The sequence below is a fragment of the Siphateles boraxobius genome, unplaced genomic scaffold (genome assembly GCF_051911475.1).
Source record: "Siphateles boraxobius isolate OS27281-9 unplaced genomic scaffold, OSU_SipBor_1 94, whole genome shotgun sequence".
Classification (NCBI taxonomy): Eukaryota; Metazoa; Chordata; class Actinopteri; order Cypriniformes; family Leuciscidae; genus Siphateles; species Siphateles boraxobius.
Genome location: NW_027509224.1, coordinates 1,067,302 through 1,084,204, shown reverse-complemented (window position 1 = coordinate 1,084,204; position 16,903 = coordinate 1,067,302). Strand labels below are relative to the sequence as shown.

Below are 16,903 nucleotides of genomic sequence, written 5' to 3'. Positions count from 1 at the left end.
ACATTTAATTTAGTTCTGTTTTGTGAAAGTCATGAAAGTTCTCTCTTTAAGTACATGTAAGTGGCCTTCATTAGAATTATAATATCTGTAAGCACAGTTTTAAAAATATATATACTTTTAAGATTTGAAGTACACTACAAGTGAATATTCAATAAAAGTAAGTGCACGTCTCTGCCCCTGAAACGACTTTCCCTTTTGCATTACATCACAAACCCTCTTAGTTTTCAACCCTTCCCCTTCAACCACCTCTGTCCGTTCTGGTATCTTACGCCCACTTTTCACAATCCAGACAATTCCTGACAGACAAGTTCCCTTTTACATTTTTTTAAAAATCATTTTTCACATAGAATATCTTATTGTAAAATAGGTTGTTACAGCATTTTATGTTGGAGGTTTCAAACACTAACTTAAAGTACTCATAAAGTTGAAAGTTTAATAGCACCTAATCAGGGTAAGAATCGTGGCACTGCCTCTCATGGCCTTTTGCTTAATTTGGGCCCAAGCATCGTTGTGTCCACAGTGGCTCAGAGAAACGAGGTCCTCGGTTCGAGTCCCGGCTGATACTTCCAGAGTTTGCATGTTCTCCTGTGTCCACGAGTGCTCTGGTTTCCCACACAATCCAAAAACATGCAGTATAGGTGAATTGGAGATGCTAAATTGTCCATAGTCCCCATGCCATTTAATTGGGAGTGTTGGGGAAAGACCTGGTGACCTACCCCAAACAAATTCACGGACAGTCTCTCGCGTATGGCAGGAGATATGGCCCATAGAAAGAATGATCAAGAGTCAGATAGGACTGAAATGGTTAATGAATGAATGGATGATTGTTTGTGTGTTGAGTCCCAGCCTCACGGTGTGTGTGGTACTGTGTATCTGGGTGTGGCACTGCGCTACAGTCTCTCTGTCTCTCACTGGAGCCTCTCGCTCAGCCTGCTGGAGCAGATGGACCAGACACATGGGGCGGCACTCACTGCAGAGACCGAGAGAGAGGGAAGGGCGTGGGTATACGGGCTATATTTAGCTCATGCCACCCTGTGTGTGACAGATAAAGGACAGGAGAGTGAATGGGGCTCTCTACAGCTTCCACAGGCCCTCTTTTAAAGGGGTCATGGCATGGATATTTTTATTATTATGTTTCTTGAGATTAACTTCTAATTTTATTAAAGTTTTTGTGCAAAAAACAAATATATGTGAGGAAAAAGGATTATTTTCAACCCTCACTCTAAAATTATCCGTTTTTAAGGCATGGCTCCTTTAAGGCTTGTCAGTAAACGGCCACTGTTATGATTGGCTGACGTCATCGCATAGGAAACAGTATCAACGTCTACTCACTAGTCCACATGATTAAGTGTTTTGAAAACATTATCCATATCAAAACGTCATTTACAGACAAAGCATTATGAAAGCATTTACTTGCGTTTTGTGATGCAGTTGCTGTCAGATTCAATACAGCTGGCAACAAGTTTCTCTGTGAACTCTCCATTACTCTGTGCCTCGATTACAAAATAAAATGCCCCGAACAAACATATAATCCTCAAACGAGATCCGGGACGCCATTTAATTAAACCATCCACTTGTTTCCTATGCCAGGATCCTTCTGAAGTCCGTACACAAATGAGTAAAATAGCTGTTTAAACTGGACGAGTCAAAATGAACGTTTTTTTGTCCTCTTCCAGTCGTCCTGTAGTCGACAGACTCAAGTGTGTGAGGTATTTCAGAAACTGAACGCACATCTGTATTCTGTATCAGTGTAGACAGCGCCAGTCATTATAAATGGGTTCTTTTTGCCTTTGAAGCGACGCTCGCATCCGGTGTAGGAACATGTCAATAACAGTGTATAAAATATTTACAAAAATGTATGAAATAAATACAAAAAATAAATAAATAATGATGTGCACAGATAGATCATTTAAAATAAAAACTGCAGTATTCTTTAAAAAAAACAAGAATTTTGAATAAAGAATAAAAGCAAATAACAATATGATATAGAAATATTATTATTTGGATTCACTGAGATGCTCTGGAATATCCTGTTTCAGTCAGGTATTTACAGTATTATATAGTATATACAGTATTACAGCTTTCAAATGCCATTTCATGTTGACTTTAATCGGGGAATTGCAGGGTTAACAGTAGGAAACCACCAAATTATCTAAAAGTTTTTTGTAGTTGTGGTGTAGCTAAGCTACCTATGCATTACCTTTAGCTTTTCTTACATGCCGACGTTCGCTTAATCGAACAGATCGTGGGAGATGTGCTGAGCGAACCACTCCTGAGAAACATGCTCAATAAACGAAGGCTCAGTTAATGGGTCGTCACGAGTGTTTGCCAGCATCAGGGAATGTGCTGACACTAGCTGAAGCGCTCAAAACAACACACCGCTGTTGAAATATTAAACACTTGGCAGAGATACCGGACCACTACCAGTATTGGTTTGTCTTGTGATGTTATTGTATGTAATCACAAAGCAGACGAAACGAAACAATAGTTTGATTGACCATGGAAGGACGATGAGAGCTCTGTGAGACATTGTAATTGTCAACAGATGGTGTGTGTGTGTGTGTCTGTTTGTGTGTGTCTGTTTGTGTGTGTGTACCTGGACGTTTTTTCTAAAAAAAAAAAAAAATCTGTCAGGCTAGATTAGGGATAAATCTCAGGACATCTTGTCCAGGTCACATTTGAGCCCCAAAATCAAAATATTTTGAATACATTTTGCATAAAGACGTTTTTATAGTTTTTTGCTTTTTTTATTTAAAACAAAAGAACAATATATTTTTTCTTTAGAAAAGAGAACATTTATATCTAGAAATCTAGAAATTAAGTAACTCCATACATTTATAAAAAAAAACTCTCGCTTGAAACAATGGCACACAATGCAAACAATTAATGACTGGCTTGTTGTTTTTTTAATTGTTTTTACTGCTGCTTTCAAGATGATTTTTGCAATTTTCGCAATCCTTGTCTATGTTAGCAGGCTAGATAACATAACCTGGGAATTTGCAGATTTTGCAACAAGACAGAACACATCACAGAAAACCAAACATTTAAGTGTGTAACACCCATCTGACCGGGCCCTTGACTCATCCTAACATCCCCCCAATGTTACAGAGTCCCTGACAGCCACACATTCAAAGGGAATTTTTCTGTCTTAAGTGCTCACATGTTAAACTGGGATGTGTCATGTGACAGATCTTCGGCTTCTCTAAGTTTACGTCTGTCATGTGACTGGGGTCAAACTTAAGGATGTCCTTAATAACACAGCAAAGCTAGTGCATCATTGCTAGAAACATTCCTCATGACAGACAGGGGCTCTGTTTCAAAACCCATTGAGCCCCGTTCACACAAAGAATGATAATTATAGTGATAACTATATTAGCTCCACACCAGCAAACCATAACGTTCTGTGTTTTACATGTTTTACAGTATGCTATTGTTTTAATATATGTTATTATTGTATTATACGGTTTTGCTGCAGTTTTGTTGTCTGTCACTTTAAATGCCCCAGCCAAGTTCTGATTGGCTGTCAATGTTTTTATCGTTAATCAGCTAGAAAAAAAATAATCTGAAAGTGGTTCCAGTGTTGTCGTTCCTTTGTGTTATTATCATTCTATACCTGTGGCGTGGACCTCACCATTCTCATTAAATTAAAACGATTATTAAAACTTTGTAGTTATTGATATAGTTATCATCCGTTGTGTGTATGGGCTTTTAATAAAGTGCATTAGTGCCGGCGGCTTTGGTTCTGGTAGTATTTTTTTTTTCCATTCATTTTTCCCATAGGGGTCCATTAACAACCTCTGAGTTCTCAGCAGTTCTGTCTTTAAAGGTTTATAAGTTATCGTTGAAAATCTATTTTCCTATGGAAAAAAGGAAATTAGTTTTTTACTTCAGGGGCAAGTTGCATAAACCGCTAAGACTAGTCTTAGACACCATACTTTTTAATTTAAGACTGTTCATAGCTTTTTTAAATCAGTTACATAAAAACGTAGATTTGCCTAATTTAATACTGAAAAGAAAACTGACTGCCCCTAGTGGGTCACACTGTCATAACATAATGGCTATGTTTATACAACCGGCCCAGGGACACGACTGTTGCGCTCTATGGCTGATTTGGATGCTAGCTTCAAAACGTCAGGGAAAGCATCATTCTTTATGTAAAGCGCATGAGAGAACCAACTTCCTATTCATTCTCTGTTTTTAACATAATGCTAAGCTAATGATATGATTTTCTAAGCATAAAAATGCAAAGGTTGTTCTGGTCTGTTCCACTGAGTTCGTAACAGTGCAATCTGGGTTTGCCTTCTCGAGATGTCTAACGCTGCTCCCTACATAGGCAGCTCTCCAGGTGTTGTGAGATTGACACATGGCTCCACGTTTCACACTGCTCTCTCTCTTCTCTCATGTTCAGGCCGTGTGGGATGTCCCCACCCCGGCGCTGATGGCCTACTCATGCTCAATGGTAATTATGACAGTGAGCTACAGTTTTATGTTTTTCTTCTATCTGTAATATGCCTGTGTATAGCAGAGGCCATCTTGATAAAAAGATGGGAATCTGGGAATCTAGATGTGTTTGATTTATTAGTATGACGTTACTATTCCCAGTGATGATGTGACATACTCTTGTACTGTGTGTGTTAGCATGACTGGATGTCTGTTAGCATCCAGACCTCAACTATTATTATTATAGTAGTTATAATGCTATTTAATTGTTAGAGAAATGCTGCTAAACCTTTAAACGTCCTGCATAGTCTTAAGAACTTTGAACGTCACCTTTGGACCACAAGAAATTATTTTAAAGAAGATTTTAAGGAAGGGTTTTATGTTTATAATTGAGGCCCCAATGTAGTTTGAGGCTTGATGTCTTCGTCTGTCAATCTGAAAGACTCTGCATGTTCTCAAGTCTTTCACGTGTTAGTCATATAACCACAGTTGGCTCACTTTGCCACTCTCAAATGTTCTCGTTTAACTCATTTATGTTTATGTCATATTGCTGTCGTAATGTTATGTTACAGATACTACCGCATTTGAATTATGTCGTAATGGAATTTCAACCATTTTGCATTTTATTGCATTTTATGCATAGTGTATTGCAGTGACCAATCAGCTCGCTGTATCCAGAGGGCTCCGTCCATTTTTATCCAGCGTGACTGAACTCTTGATCATTGTGTTTGGCTATGCTCGGTTTAGATCACAGTCTCTGAAGCCTCGCAAAATTGTGGTTTGCTCTCTCGTGATGCCATATTTCAGTAACAGCTGTTGCTTTCTTTTTTGGATAATTGGATCATCATAGATTATCCTCTAAAACTAACTGTGATTGTAGCCAAAAGGCTTCATTTTGTTTGCTTTGTGTCTTTAATCAGTGGTGTTTACCAAGACAAGCATCACTATTACTATGGCACACATTAAGGGTTAGTAATCTGAACTAACTCCTAACCAGAAGCATTACACATACGATATTAGTCTAACGGACCCCCCACAGATTTACACTGATGGATTGACCTGAGCCATATCTATCCATTTGGGAATGGAGTTGGAATTGGTCCAGTCGTCGACTTATATAAAACATTTTGATTAACAAATCCGTTTTGAACTACATTCATGGGGTTTGAAATCCTATTCAAATAGCATTTCTGGAAATCTGTTTCCCGTTGTTCATGTGACAAAAAGTCAAAAGAAAGTCGTGTTGTAGCAAAGTGCCGGACTAGCAGAAAATGACAATATAACGGAGAAGTGTTTTGCTGTCAAAATCTAAATCTCACCTAAATACGTAACGGCCAATGGGGATAATTAAAAATATCAACTGATATATCGACCATGGCAATATATCATTCGACCACTACCCTGTAAAAAAAAAAAGTTGTGCTAACTTAAAAAAATAAGGCAACCTATCACTTTCAACTTTTCAAGTTAACTAAACTAATTAACTCCAATTAAAGTCAACTTAAACACTGTTATTCATCTAATCAGTAACAGTATTTTGAACTTATTTTTTTTTTTGTCAAGGCTACTACAGAATGTTTTGCATTTAGCAATGCAAGCAGCTACAATCCTTGTTTTTTCATCTCCATGTTTGATATTTAAAGCTAACTAAAACTACACTGTTAAAAAATATTTTCTTGATTTGTTATCACAACTTTTATCTTTTGCCAAACTTAGATAATGTGGTTCAGATAGCGTAATATTTGGAGTTTCTATTTATTAAAACAACAAAAATCGCAACATTGTTCAATATAAAATTGTTTGTTCAGATAACTCAATTTGGAAAGTTGGGACAACATTTGGACAAGTTTTGGACCAAAACTTGAAAAGCTAAGTACGGTCAACAAAATAACTTTTGAAAAGAACACTTAACACTTATCTTGTCCACTTTCCGCTGCTCGCGTGACATATTAAGCTTATGTCGGTGTATTATGTTAGAATTCCGACACAACTGGGTTTCACCTTGTAAATACACCTTGTAAATTTTTCACATAAATACACAAAAACAGTGTACGAGGTTCGAGGTCATTATTCAAAATGCCTTCTTTCATTCCTTCCCTTGATAATTATTATATTATTTATATAATGTACTAGACATACACATAGGTTACAAATAGATAAAAGTTCTTTATTGGCATCGATGGATCCATATAGAACCTTATAACATCCATGGAAACTTCCCAGTGCACAAAAGGTTCTGGTGGAAAAGGGTTCTTTAGACTTATTCTTCACTCTAAGAACTGTTCACTTAAAGGTTATTTTGGGAACCAAAATTGTTCTTCTATTGCATCACTGCAAAAAAAACCTTTTTGTAACTTTTATTTTTAATGTGCACAGTCCGCGTGCAGCCAGATTTTCACGTCTGTCCTGACAACAGCTGATACGCACGTGATTTGATAGTTTAAAAAGAAAGGTCCTCTATGGACTATGTTTATCTGCACTCACAGTCATTGGAGTGTACTTCGAAAGGCTTTAACACTTATTTTATATCAAAGTGAAGTGTAGATAGAAATATTTGGGGCTAAAGAGGGGTAATGGGATTGGAACCAACCTGAGCATGTGCATAGCCCTCTGCACCACAGCTCTGACAGACGTATATGTGCTGTTGAACTGGTTTTGCAGCTAGTTTGGGTCACATGAGCGAGAAGGACGTGCGCTAGTATAGATCACATGATTTCTAAGAGCAGTCACTAATGTTAGTCAGTTGATCCACTGAAACATGTGCTGTCTGTCACGTGATTATGTGGAGTGACACAGTGGGACGAGGTTTTCTGGGATATTGTGCTTTGAGGAATGACAGCAGCGAGGCTTCATTCTTGTTTCTTCACTTGGTATAAGAAAACAAAGGCACTCCTCTTAAGAGAAGCTATCACAGTTAAAATCTTGAGCACAACCTTTACATTGAACTTTCAGTCATCTGAAAAGACCAGTTTACTGGTTTTGATGCTGGTCTAGCTAGGGGTGGGCGGTGTAACCGGTTACATTTTTTTTTTAAATGCCATTCATGTCAGTTTAAACAGTCGTGATTGTTGAGAAATAAAGTAAGCCGCAGTAACTATTTTATGTTTCGGCTAATTCATATGAATTTGTATGACTTCATTCGTACATTTTCGGAAAGGTTAGTTTTAGGGCTTGAGGGTGATGCTAACTTTTTTTTTAATACAATTCATATGTTTTTCTCTAAATCACATTGTACGAATTTGGAGTAAAATCAGCTGGCGCTTAAATGGTCAAATACACACAAACATTTGTCAAAATGCTTGTCTTGGCAAAAATACACATAAACACAGTCAGTGTCTTTATCGTAAACAGCTGATATGCGTCAGTATACTGGATCGGGTCAGCATCAAAAAGCTTGGTGTCTCAACAGCCTTATTTCCTGCAAAAAAAAAAAAAATGATATCATGATAAATATCGTTGTATGTGACATTTTGGTCACATCGCCCATTTTTAGGTCTAGCCATGATGACCCGCTGTACTGAACATTTCATCCATAAACCTTTATCTGTTTTTACACAATCATGAAGTTAAGCGTTCAGTCGGCTGTTTCATAGTGTTCTGTATTGTTTCTGTCCACATGCAGCCAGGAGCTATGGGAGACGACGAGGTAAAATCAACTCTGTTCATTACGCTATCTGTGTTAGCATGGCAACATTTTATGTGTCTGTGTACAGTGCTCCCGCTGTGACATTTCTATCTTCATTGACCACTAGAAATAACTTGATCAGTTTATCGGTGTAATCACAAGTCATACGTGTGTTTTTGAGGCTTATGATGACTGAGAACTGTGCAGTTCATGATGCAAACAGGCATTATTGACACACATACAATAATTATACTGCCATTATATATCTCGGGTGGTCTGATCACAACTGAACAGCGCTGATCACAAGTGTGAACCGGGTTCAGATTGATCGGATCTCTCAAACCACATTCAGAGTTAGTCCGAGACAAATGTGCTAAGATAAACGAGTTTGTGTCCTATTGCACCTTAGACATGAATAACCACTTACTAACATGATGTATATTGATTTGACACTTTCCCGTGTCAGAAGATGCCGTTTGAGATGCATAATGCGGATCAGATCACTCAAGATGGATGATGATACCATGGGTGTCTCACCTGTCATTCACTCTTTAACAGGACGCTCCTCCCTCTTCCCCATCGACGACGGTCTCCTGGACGACGGCCATGGCAACCAGGGGGTCCTGGGCTCTCCTCACTGTTACCCCCATCAGAACGGGGAGCGCATCGAGCGGTTCTCCCGAAAAGTGTTTGTGGGCGGCTTGCCCCCCGACATCGATGAAGGTTCGGGAACTGTCACGCTTGCATTCATGGGAGATATTTGTAACGTACACACATGTAATTGTATGTGGTGTTTAAAATGCCATGTCACATTTTTCAAAATCAACAATATTATATTTTTAAACATTTTTAATAGTTAATTAATTAAAGTATTTATTTATAGAGGTGTTTGAAAATATTTTATATTTGTACACCTCTTTGTATGGCAGTCCAATTCATAAAAACATATTACAATAATTAATTCTAAAATGATATTATTTTTATTATTATTATTTATATTAAATAATGTATAATAATGGATTCTGAAAATGTTGTGTTATTTGATTATGTAATAATAATAATAGTATGATTATATGATATTTCACTCCGTCTAGATGTTTTTGAAGGCAGTTTTTGTTTGTATACCTCTCTGTTTGGGAAGTCCAATTAATTGGATTAATTAAACAAATATATATAATAATTATACAATTCTATTCTATTCTATTACAGAATTAATAGAATCTGTTATAATGGATTCTAAAAAATGTATTTTATTTTATAATATTACATTTCCTTTATATTATATATTCATTATTATTATAGAATTTATAATAATGGATTCTAAAAAAATATTTTTTAATATTAAATTTCCCTTATATTATATTATATATTAATTATTATTATAGAGTTTATAATAATGGATTCTAATTTTTTTTAATAATATTACATTTCCCGTATATTATATTATATATTTATTATTATTATAGAATTTACAAAAAATAGATTCTTAAAAATGTATTTTATGTTTTATGTAATATTGTATTTCCCTTCGTCTAGATGTTTTTGAAAGCAGTTTTTGTTTGTATACCTCCTTTCTGCCTGCTAGTCCAATTCTTTGTATTAATTAAAACGATTTAATATAATAACTAATTCTAAAATTTATATTATATTATATTATATTAACTCTGTCTATATGTTTTAGTTAGCATGAACCTCTTCGCTCCTCGTCACCTGTTCTTACACTCTCTGGTTTCGTCTTCTTTACTATCAAGCTCTGATCCACAGTCTTTCAGATGTACAAAAGACTTCGCAAACCTGTTTCAGTCTTGCCCTGAAGCCACTGAAATCTTTCTGACATCTCTCTGGTAGCAGATTACTTGATAACAGCACTGAGACACATAAAACCCAAAGCAGATCAAAAACCCAAAGCAGAACAAAATGGCTGCCGCTAATGAGAGATGTTGATTTACTGTCAGTCTGAAGAGAATTTGACCTGATTCAAATACCTTGCAGATATATTGATCAGAGCCACACCGAAACATAATGCAAAAGACATTTACCGGATGTTTGATTCCCCTCTACTCGTGGAGATTAAAATCATTATGTTTCCTGTATGCAAAAGTTTCTACAAGCGTTCCTGCAGCTCTCTCTGATTCTCAGTTCCTCATCTTTCACACAGATGAAATCACAAGCAGTTTTCGGCGCTTTGGTCACCTGGTTGTTGACTGGCCGCACAAAGCAGAGAGCAAGTCTTACTTCCCTCCTAAAGGTACGTCTAGAAAAGTCAATGTATTAATGTAAATCCAGGATCTGCATGTAAACGCTGCACTGTCATTATTACTGTTTTGTAAAATAACAGTAAACTCTGACACATCAAAACCCTCCTATACTTTATCTTCATCAAATTCGCCATCATTTGATTGACGGATGAACTGTGTGGTGGGCTTTTGTCTAGGTTACGCCTTCCTCCTGTTTCAAGAGGAGAGCTCAGTGCAGGCCCTGATCGAAGCCTGTCTGGAGGAGGATGGCAAACTCTACCTGTGTGTGTCCAGCCCCACCATCAAAGACAAGCCTGTGAGTCCACGTACTGGGCCCTGTTTTAAAGATCTAAGCACATGGGCTAAAGCGCACGGCGCAAGTGCATTCAGCGCGAGTCCGAATCCACTTTTGCTAGTTTAACGATAGGAAAAATGGTCGGCGCTCCCGGCGCATGGTCTAAAAGCGTGGTCCCTATTCTCTTAATGAGTAATGGTTGTGTTTTGGGCGTAACGTGCAATGAACCAATCAGAGTCTCACCTCCCATTCCCTTTAAAAGCCAGTTGCGCTCGCGCTATGGCGGATTCAATATTTACATGGCGGGAAAAGCAGAACATCTACGGTACAAGCTGGATTCACCATATCTTTATGTACACAATATTAATCTTTAACATTGTAATCCTTTTATTTTTCATATTTGGCATGTTTGTGTGCTGCTGCAGGTCCCTGTGTGTGTAATAAGCAGAGTGTACGTATGCTGTGCACCCGCTTATAGACGCACATTACTAATGCGCTCTTTAAATAACAAATAAAATATTCCGCCACTGACTTTAGACCAGGTTTTAGTTGGTCAATGGCGCAGTCTATTTCAGTCACCTCAAAATAGCAACGCGACAACAATGCGCCCAAACACATCTCATTTTCAGACCCGCAGCCCATGGGCGCAAATCCATTTGATATTTGAATAACTTGGCGCAGGACGTGAAAATGAAAACTGCATCAGGCTGAAACTAGCAAAAAAACACTTGCATTGCACCGGTTGTATGATAGGATCTTTTCAGGGGTCTGGGCATGATTTTTGGCCCATGTGTGAACACTTCAAACTATCTCAGACCTCTTAAAAGCGAACCGAACCAAGACCATCTCAGGAGGCGGTTTGAGTACGGCTTGCTTTCAGCTGGCACTGAACTAGATCCAAAAAGCAACAGTATGAACACAAAGATGTGGTCTGAGACCACATTCCTTCTTAAGTGGACCAAAAAAAGACAGAGTCCTCTTTCAGGGACAGTGCAAACGTAAAGAGAACTGGCTCCTTTTTCACTTGGTTCTCCTCTTGGTCCACTTACAGGAGTCTGAGTTCGGTTCTTGTTAAAGAGGACTCTAGTGTGAAAACACCCTTAATAACTATTTAAACCGAATGTGACACAGCAAAACATCAGTTTGTGTAAAGAGAACTTCAGTTCTTCAGAACAGAGAATAAACACTCGCCATTGGGTTTTAAAGAAGTGTTTTTAGTTGCTTTGGGACAGCTCTGATCTTGAATATGCTCTGACTGTGAAATAGAAGTACACTTCAGCATACTTGTTACAGAAATATTATATGTAAGTGCGAACTGAATGTAATGTCTCCAGACACTTGATTACATGTTATTTACAATTAAATGAAAATGTATTATAGTTTAAATGTATATTAAATTCATGTAGCTGAGTGTTTTTTAACACTTAAGTAGGACTTTAGTACATCTTTAAATGTAATTTCAGAATTACTTCTATTGAAGTATGGTTAAAGTGTACTGCTAAATGTACTGAAAAGCATTTATGGTGAACTAAAATATACTTTATTGTCATTTCTATTGTGTGTCATGTATTTAAATATGTTTGTAATTACACATTTTTAAAAATACATTTGCAATTTAGTACACTTAAAATATTTTAAATGTAAAACTAAATAACTCACTTAATATTATAATGTTAGTCAACACATCAAAACAAGCGTACTTCTTTAAAGCACGACAAAAGAGTATTAAAACCTAATGATTTTAAAATGCATTTTAAAGTAACACTTTTAATTTGACATTATTGCGAAGTGCATTTTTTTTTTAAGTGCATTAAGGAACAGTCGTGAAAGTGTACTCTATTTAAGTGCACTTATTTTAATTAATATTACATAATCTGTTAGTACAGTTTTTTTCAAGTATACACCTTTAAAGTACACTACAAGTGCAAACTTCTTTTTGGCGGTGTATCTTTGTTTGACATGCACGATCTGTGTGTGGTGTTTGTTTCAGGTCCAGATTCGTCCGTGGAACCTGAGTGACAGTGATTTTGTGATGGACGGATCTCAGCCGCTGGACCCTCGCAAAACCATCTTCGTGGGAGGAGTGCCCCGCCCACTGAGAGCTGGTACCTGTGCCAATAATCGCAATTTATCTCAAACAATGTGAAAAATTCAAATCATGTTCTCTATCTATATATTGTTTTTATGAGTTTTCTTTCTGTGTGTGTGTGTGTGCTCTGCAGTGGAGCTGGCCATGATCATGGACCGCTTGTATGGTGGCGTGTGTTACGCGGGCATCGACACGGATCCCGAGCTGAAGTACCCGAAGGGGGCGGGGCGTGTGGCCTTCTCCAATCAACAGAGCTACATCGCTGCCATCAGCGCCCGGTTCGTCCAGCTGCAGCACGGAGACATCGACAAACGGGTAACCAGAGGCCTCTTTGAGACTAGCTACATCACACACACACACTTACACTTGCTGTTTCAGTGTATAGGATTCATTCTGTGCTTTACTTTTCTGTGTACATAGAATACCCAAGTGCTAGATTTGGCAAAAGGTGCATTATAACAAAGAACAACAAATTCTGTACACCACACTGCAATTGGTATTTCCTCCAGTTCTTCTATAACATTGAACATAGATGGTCAAAATGAGTGCATCTTATGTGAAAATGTAAAACAGTACTTGTTACAGAAATAATATACTTAAGTGTGAATTGAATGTAATGTTTTCTGACACAATAAATGAAAATGCATTATAATTTAATTTCATATTGAATACAGTTTAGAGCTTATTTTGACCCATAATCATGATTTTAGTCCTTTATATGTAATTTAATAATGACTTCTATTGTCTTTGAAATATGGTTAAAGTGTACTGCTGAATGTACTCACAAGTATTTATGGTTAACCCAAATTTACTTTAATGTAATTTATATTGAAACTTGTGTGTCATATTTGTAGTTGCACAGTTGGAATGAATTTAGTAAGTTTTTCAAATAAATTAATTTTTAATGTAATATCAAAAGGTAAAATTATAATCAAGTACTTTACATATGCTTTAGTATGTGAGTCAACACATCGAAGTAAATGTACTTCTTTAAAGCACGACAAAATATTATGAAAAACGACTATTTAACATGTACTTAATGCTGGTGCTGGACATTATAATGTGCTCAAAAGCTTACTTAAATGTTAAAGTCCCTCTGTAGTCAATAATTTATCTCTTAAAACTCATCTTTGATCACCAAAATTACATTTAAAAAAAAAATCTTTATGCCATAAAATAGCTTGAATGTAACTCTACACCCTTCCCTCATTTAGTATACGCGATTCTATGAATATGCAAATGAGCCCCGCCTCCACTCACTCACTCAACTCAGAGATCCACTCGTTGACGATCACACGTTGATCTGATTGGTTACAAGGTAGTTTGTGACGTTAGAAACACCAGCGATTTCAAACCGTGTTTTTGAGACTGTCTTTGGTTCACTGCAGTTTTAAGGAGAAAATACTCAGCAATGCTGTCGACTTATGAATTTCCACATGATTTGTCTAAAATCATATTAAAAACACCGCATAGACACATAAACAACATTAAAAGCTGGATTTTCACCACAGGGGGACTTTAAAAAACATAGTAATGAAAGTGCATTCAATATTCAATTATTCTGCAACTTATAAGATTTGAAGTACACTACAAATGCACAATCGATACAATTAAGAGCACTTCTTTTTCACAAGGGATTGCATTGTGGTATACAGCATTAACTACATGTAATCATATTTTTTTTAAATCATAATACCCTATTTTCTTAAAGTATTACAACATTTGAATGATATACAGATCTTCAGTAAATCAAGGCTATAAACGTATCATTATTTCACCCGTCACATTTTAGTCCACACTAACTATATTACAGTACTGTTTATTGATGACTACATCAGCTGCTGTACTTTATCAGAGCAGAAATCAATCGTGTTTTTCTAATGTGTGCGTCACACAGGTGGAGGTGAAGCCGTACGTGCTGGACGACCAGCTGTGTGACGAGTGCCAGGGAGCGCGTTGCGGGGGAAAGTTCGCCCCGTTCTTTTGCGCCAACGTCACCTGCCTGCAGTATTACTGTGAGTTCTGCTGGGCGAACATCCACTCCCGCGCCGGACGCGAGTTTCACAAGCCGCTGGTCAAAGAGGGAGCCGACCGTCCCCGCCAGATCCACTTCCGCTGGAACTAAAGATGGGAGTCCCTGGAGAGCCGGGAACGGCAGCATGCAAGACGAAGCGGAAACATCGCGTCTGCTACGGGGAGATAAAAAAAAAGATGCTTAGTTTGATCCCCCGAACCCAAGCTGTCAGTATAGAGTAATTAACCGTATACAGTATATAGAGAATATATATGTCTATAAATATATAAATATATCTTTATCTTTTGTAGCAGCCAGAAACACTACAAGCCTCAGTTTATTTCACCAAACCACTTCTTTCTCCTCCCTCCCTCCCTGCACATCTCAGGCTCGGAACAGAGTTTTTTGTGGTACCTTCGTGTTTTTTAAAAAGGAGATTAAGAAAAAAAAGAGATTGATTTTTTGTAGTTTTTTCAAATTATTTTTATATGTGAGATTTAAAAAAGTAGAAACGAGAATGTTTTTCGCTTGGGGGGGGGGCAGCCTGTCCGTTCTGTTCATTCGTTCTGTCCGTCGCGTGTCCGTCTGCTGCTAAATCCCCCCCTAGTGGGCAAAGTGCGCAATTGTCTCTTGGTGACGTGATCTCTGATGCCTGCCCTGGATCTCGAACCAAAGGTAGCAAAACGCGCGGCCTGAAAATGAGACGTTTGCCGCCGAATACAAAATAAGGAGTAATATTTCCCCCTCCCCATTGTTTTCACTCCAATGTGCTCTTAAGAGGAATAGGAATGATTCAATAATGAATTACTGAGACTTTCCATTTTCCACTGGCAAAAAAAAAAGAAAGAAAAGACAATACCTCAGAATATTAATCTGGCTTGTTGTTGCTCTACTCTTGCAATTTAATCACAAGCTATAGAAGAAGCTTTGCTGCTATATAGGATGTAACGAATAGATAGTGTCGGTGTTCTATGAAATGCCATTGTGACGTCACTGGCGATGTCATACACAGAAATGCAGTCCGTTCCCTCTCGCACGACATGGCCGATCTGCGGCATGAAAACACAGAATGTGAAATCTTTCGTGCATGGTTGTGGCTGTACATCATTTGCATGCAGTGTAAAGGTTACCAGCACATATAACAAAGAAAAGAAAAAAAGATGCATATTAACGATAAACAGAGGAATTTATGTAGCATGAGGCGAAAAAAAAAAGGTCAGACTCTTAGATAATCAATACTAGTAATGAAAGGAAAAAAACTGTGTAAAATTCTTCGTAAACCTTTGCATGCGTTGTTGTGATGATTCCTTTACGAACTTATTACGAGAGAAGTGACGTTAGTTTTTAGAGTAGTGAGTTCTGCCATTTTGTAACTCGATAATTAGTCAAGAGACGGTGTGCTGTCCTGTGGTTTTCGTGTCTTGTCTTCGTGCAGTGTGAGTCTAGTTATGAATTGAGGTTTCAGTTCGATTTAAACTCTACGATCTAGAGGATCGACATTTAACCTTTGCCCTTCCTGAACACCCCTAAATTCCAACCTTCGTATTACAGTAGTCGCTGGAGCGCAGGACAAGAGCTTTTTTCTGTGGTAGCTCTGATGTAGTTGGTAGGAACTGGCGGAGGAATTGTACCTTTGGTCGTTCGTTGTCTGTGTGTGGGCGGAGCCTAGCTCTGCGTTTCCTAGTTTATTCCCTGGACAAAAAGTATGGAAGCTTGTATCCGCTACAGAATAAAAAAGGTAATTGCGACTTATCTCGCAAATCTGACTTTTTATTTCTTGCACTTGTGAGTTTACATCTTGCAATTCTTTTTTTCTCTGAATTGCGTGACATAAACTCACAATTGCGAGATATAAAGTCGAAATTTACTAGGATACTCCCAAGACGGACATTTTGACAATTTTTTGTGAAATTGTCCGTTCAAGCGCAAGAAGATGTGAAGGAGAGCTTAATTCAGTATTCTGGGAGCGTGCTTCGGATGTGCAGTTTGCGCAGACAAAACTTCTCACACAGTGCGCGCGAGTTATCTTTCATGTCTTCTTGCGCTTGAATGTTTAAATTAGCAAGGCTAACGACACAGCACTGGTCCGATTGGGACAGTGACAGTTCTGAGCCCTGCATTTCCCACGGTGCGTCAAGCAGAAAGTATATTTCGTTTTTTACGCGTATGCAGTCGAACGCACAGCCTTTCTACATCTTTTGAC

The 16,903-nt window shown here is 37.8% G+C and overlaps 1 protein-coding gene across 3 annotated transcripts in view; it reads left to right on the top strand.

Annotated features, from left to right (window-relative positions):
• Positions 1–15,652, top strand: part of cpeb2 (cytoplasmic polyadenylation element binding protein 2) — a 32,571-nt gene extending 16,919 nt beyond the window's left edge. Inside the window, exons 4-11 of one of the 3 annotated variants that reach the window (XM_077224900.1) lie at positions 4,409–4,459; positions 8,063–8,086; positions 8,624–8,788; positions 10,224–10,313; positions 10,500–10,618; positions 12,588–12,702; positions 12,820–13,001; positions 14,584–15,652. In XM_077224900.1, the coding sequence (XP_077081015.1) occupies positions 4,409–4,459; positions 8,063–8,086; positions 8,624–8,788; positions 10,224–10,313; positions 10,500–10,618; positions 12,588–12,702; positions 12,820–13,001; positions 14,584–14,811 (974 nt within the window). In that variant the 3' untranslated portion in view covers positions 14,812–15,652. The remainder of the gene's footprint in view (positions 1–4,408; positions 4,460–8,062; positions 8,087–8,623; positions 8,789–10,223; positions 10,314–10,499; positions 10,619–12,587; positions 12,703–12,819; positions 13,002–14,583) is intronic. The other 2 variants (XM_077224901.1, XM_077224902.1) reach the window with 2 other exon arrangements.
• The last annotated feature ends 1,251 nt before the right edge of the window (positions 15,653–16,903 follow it).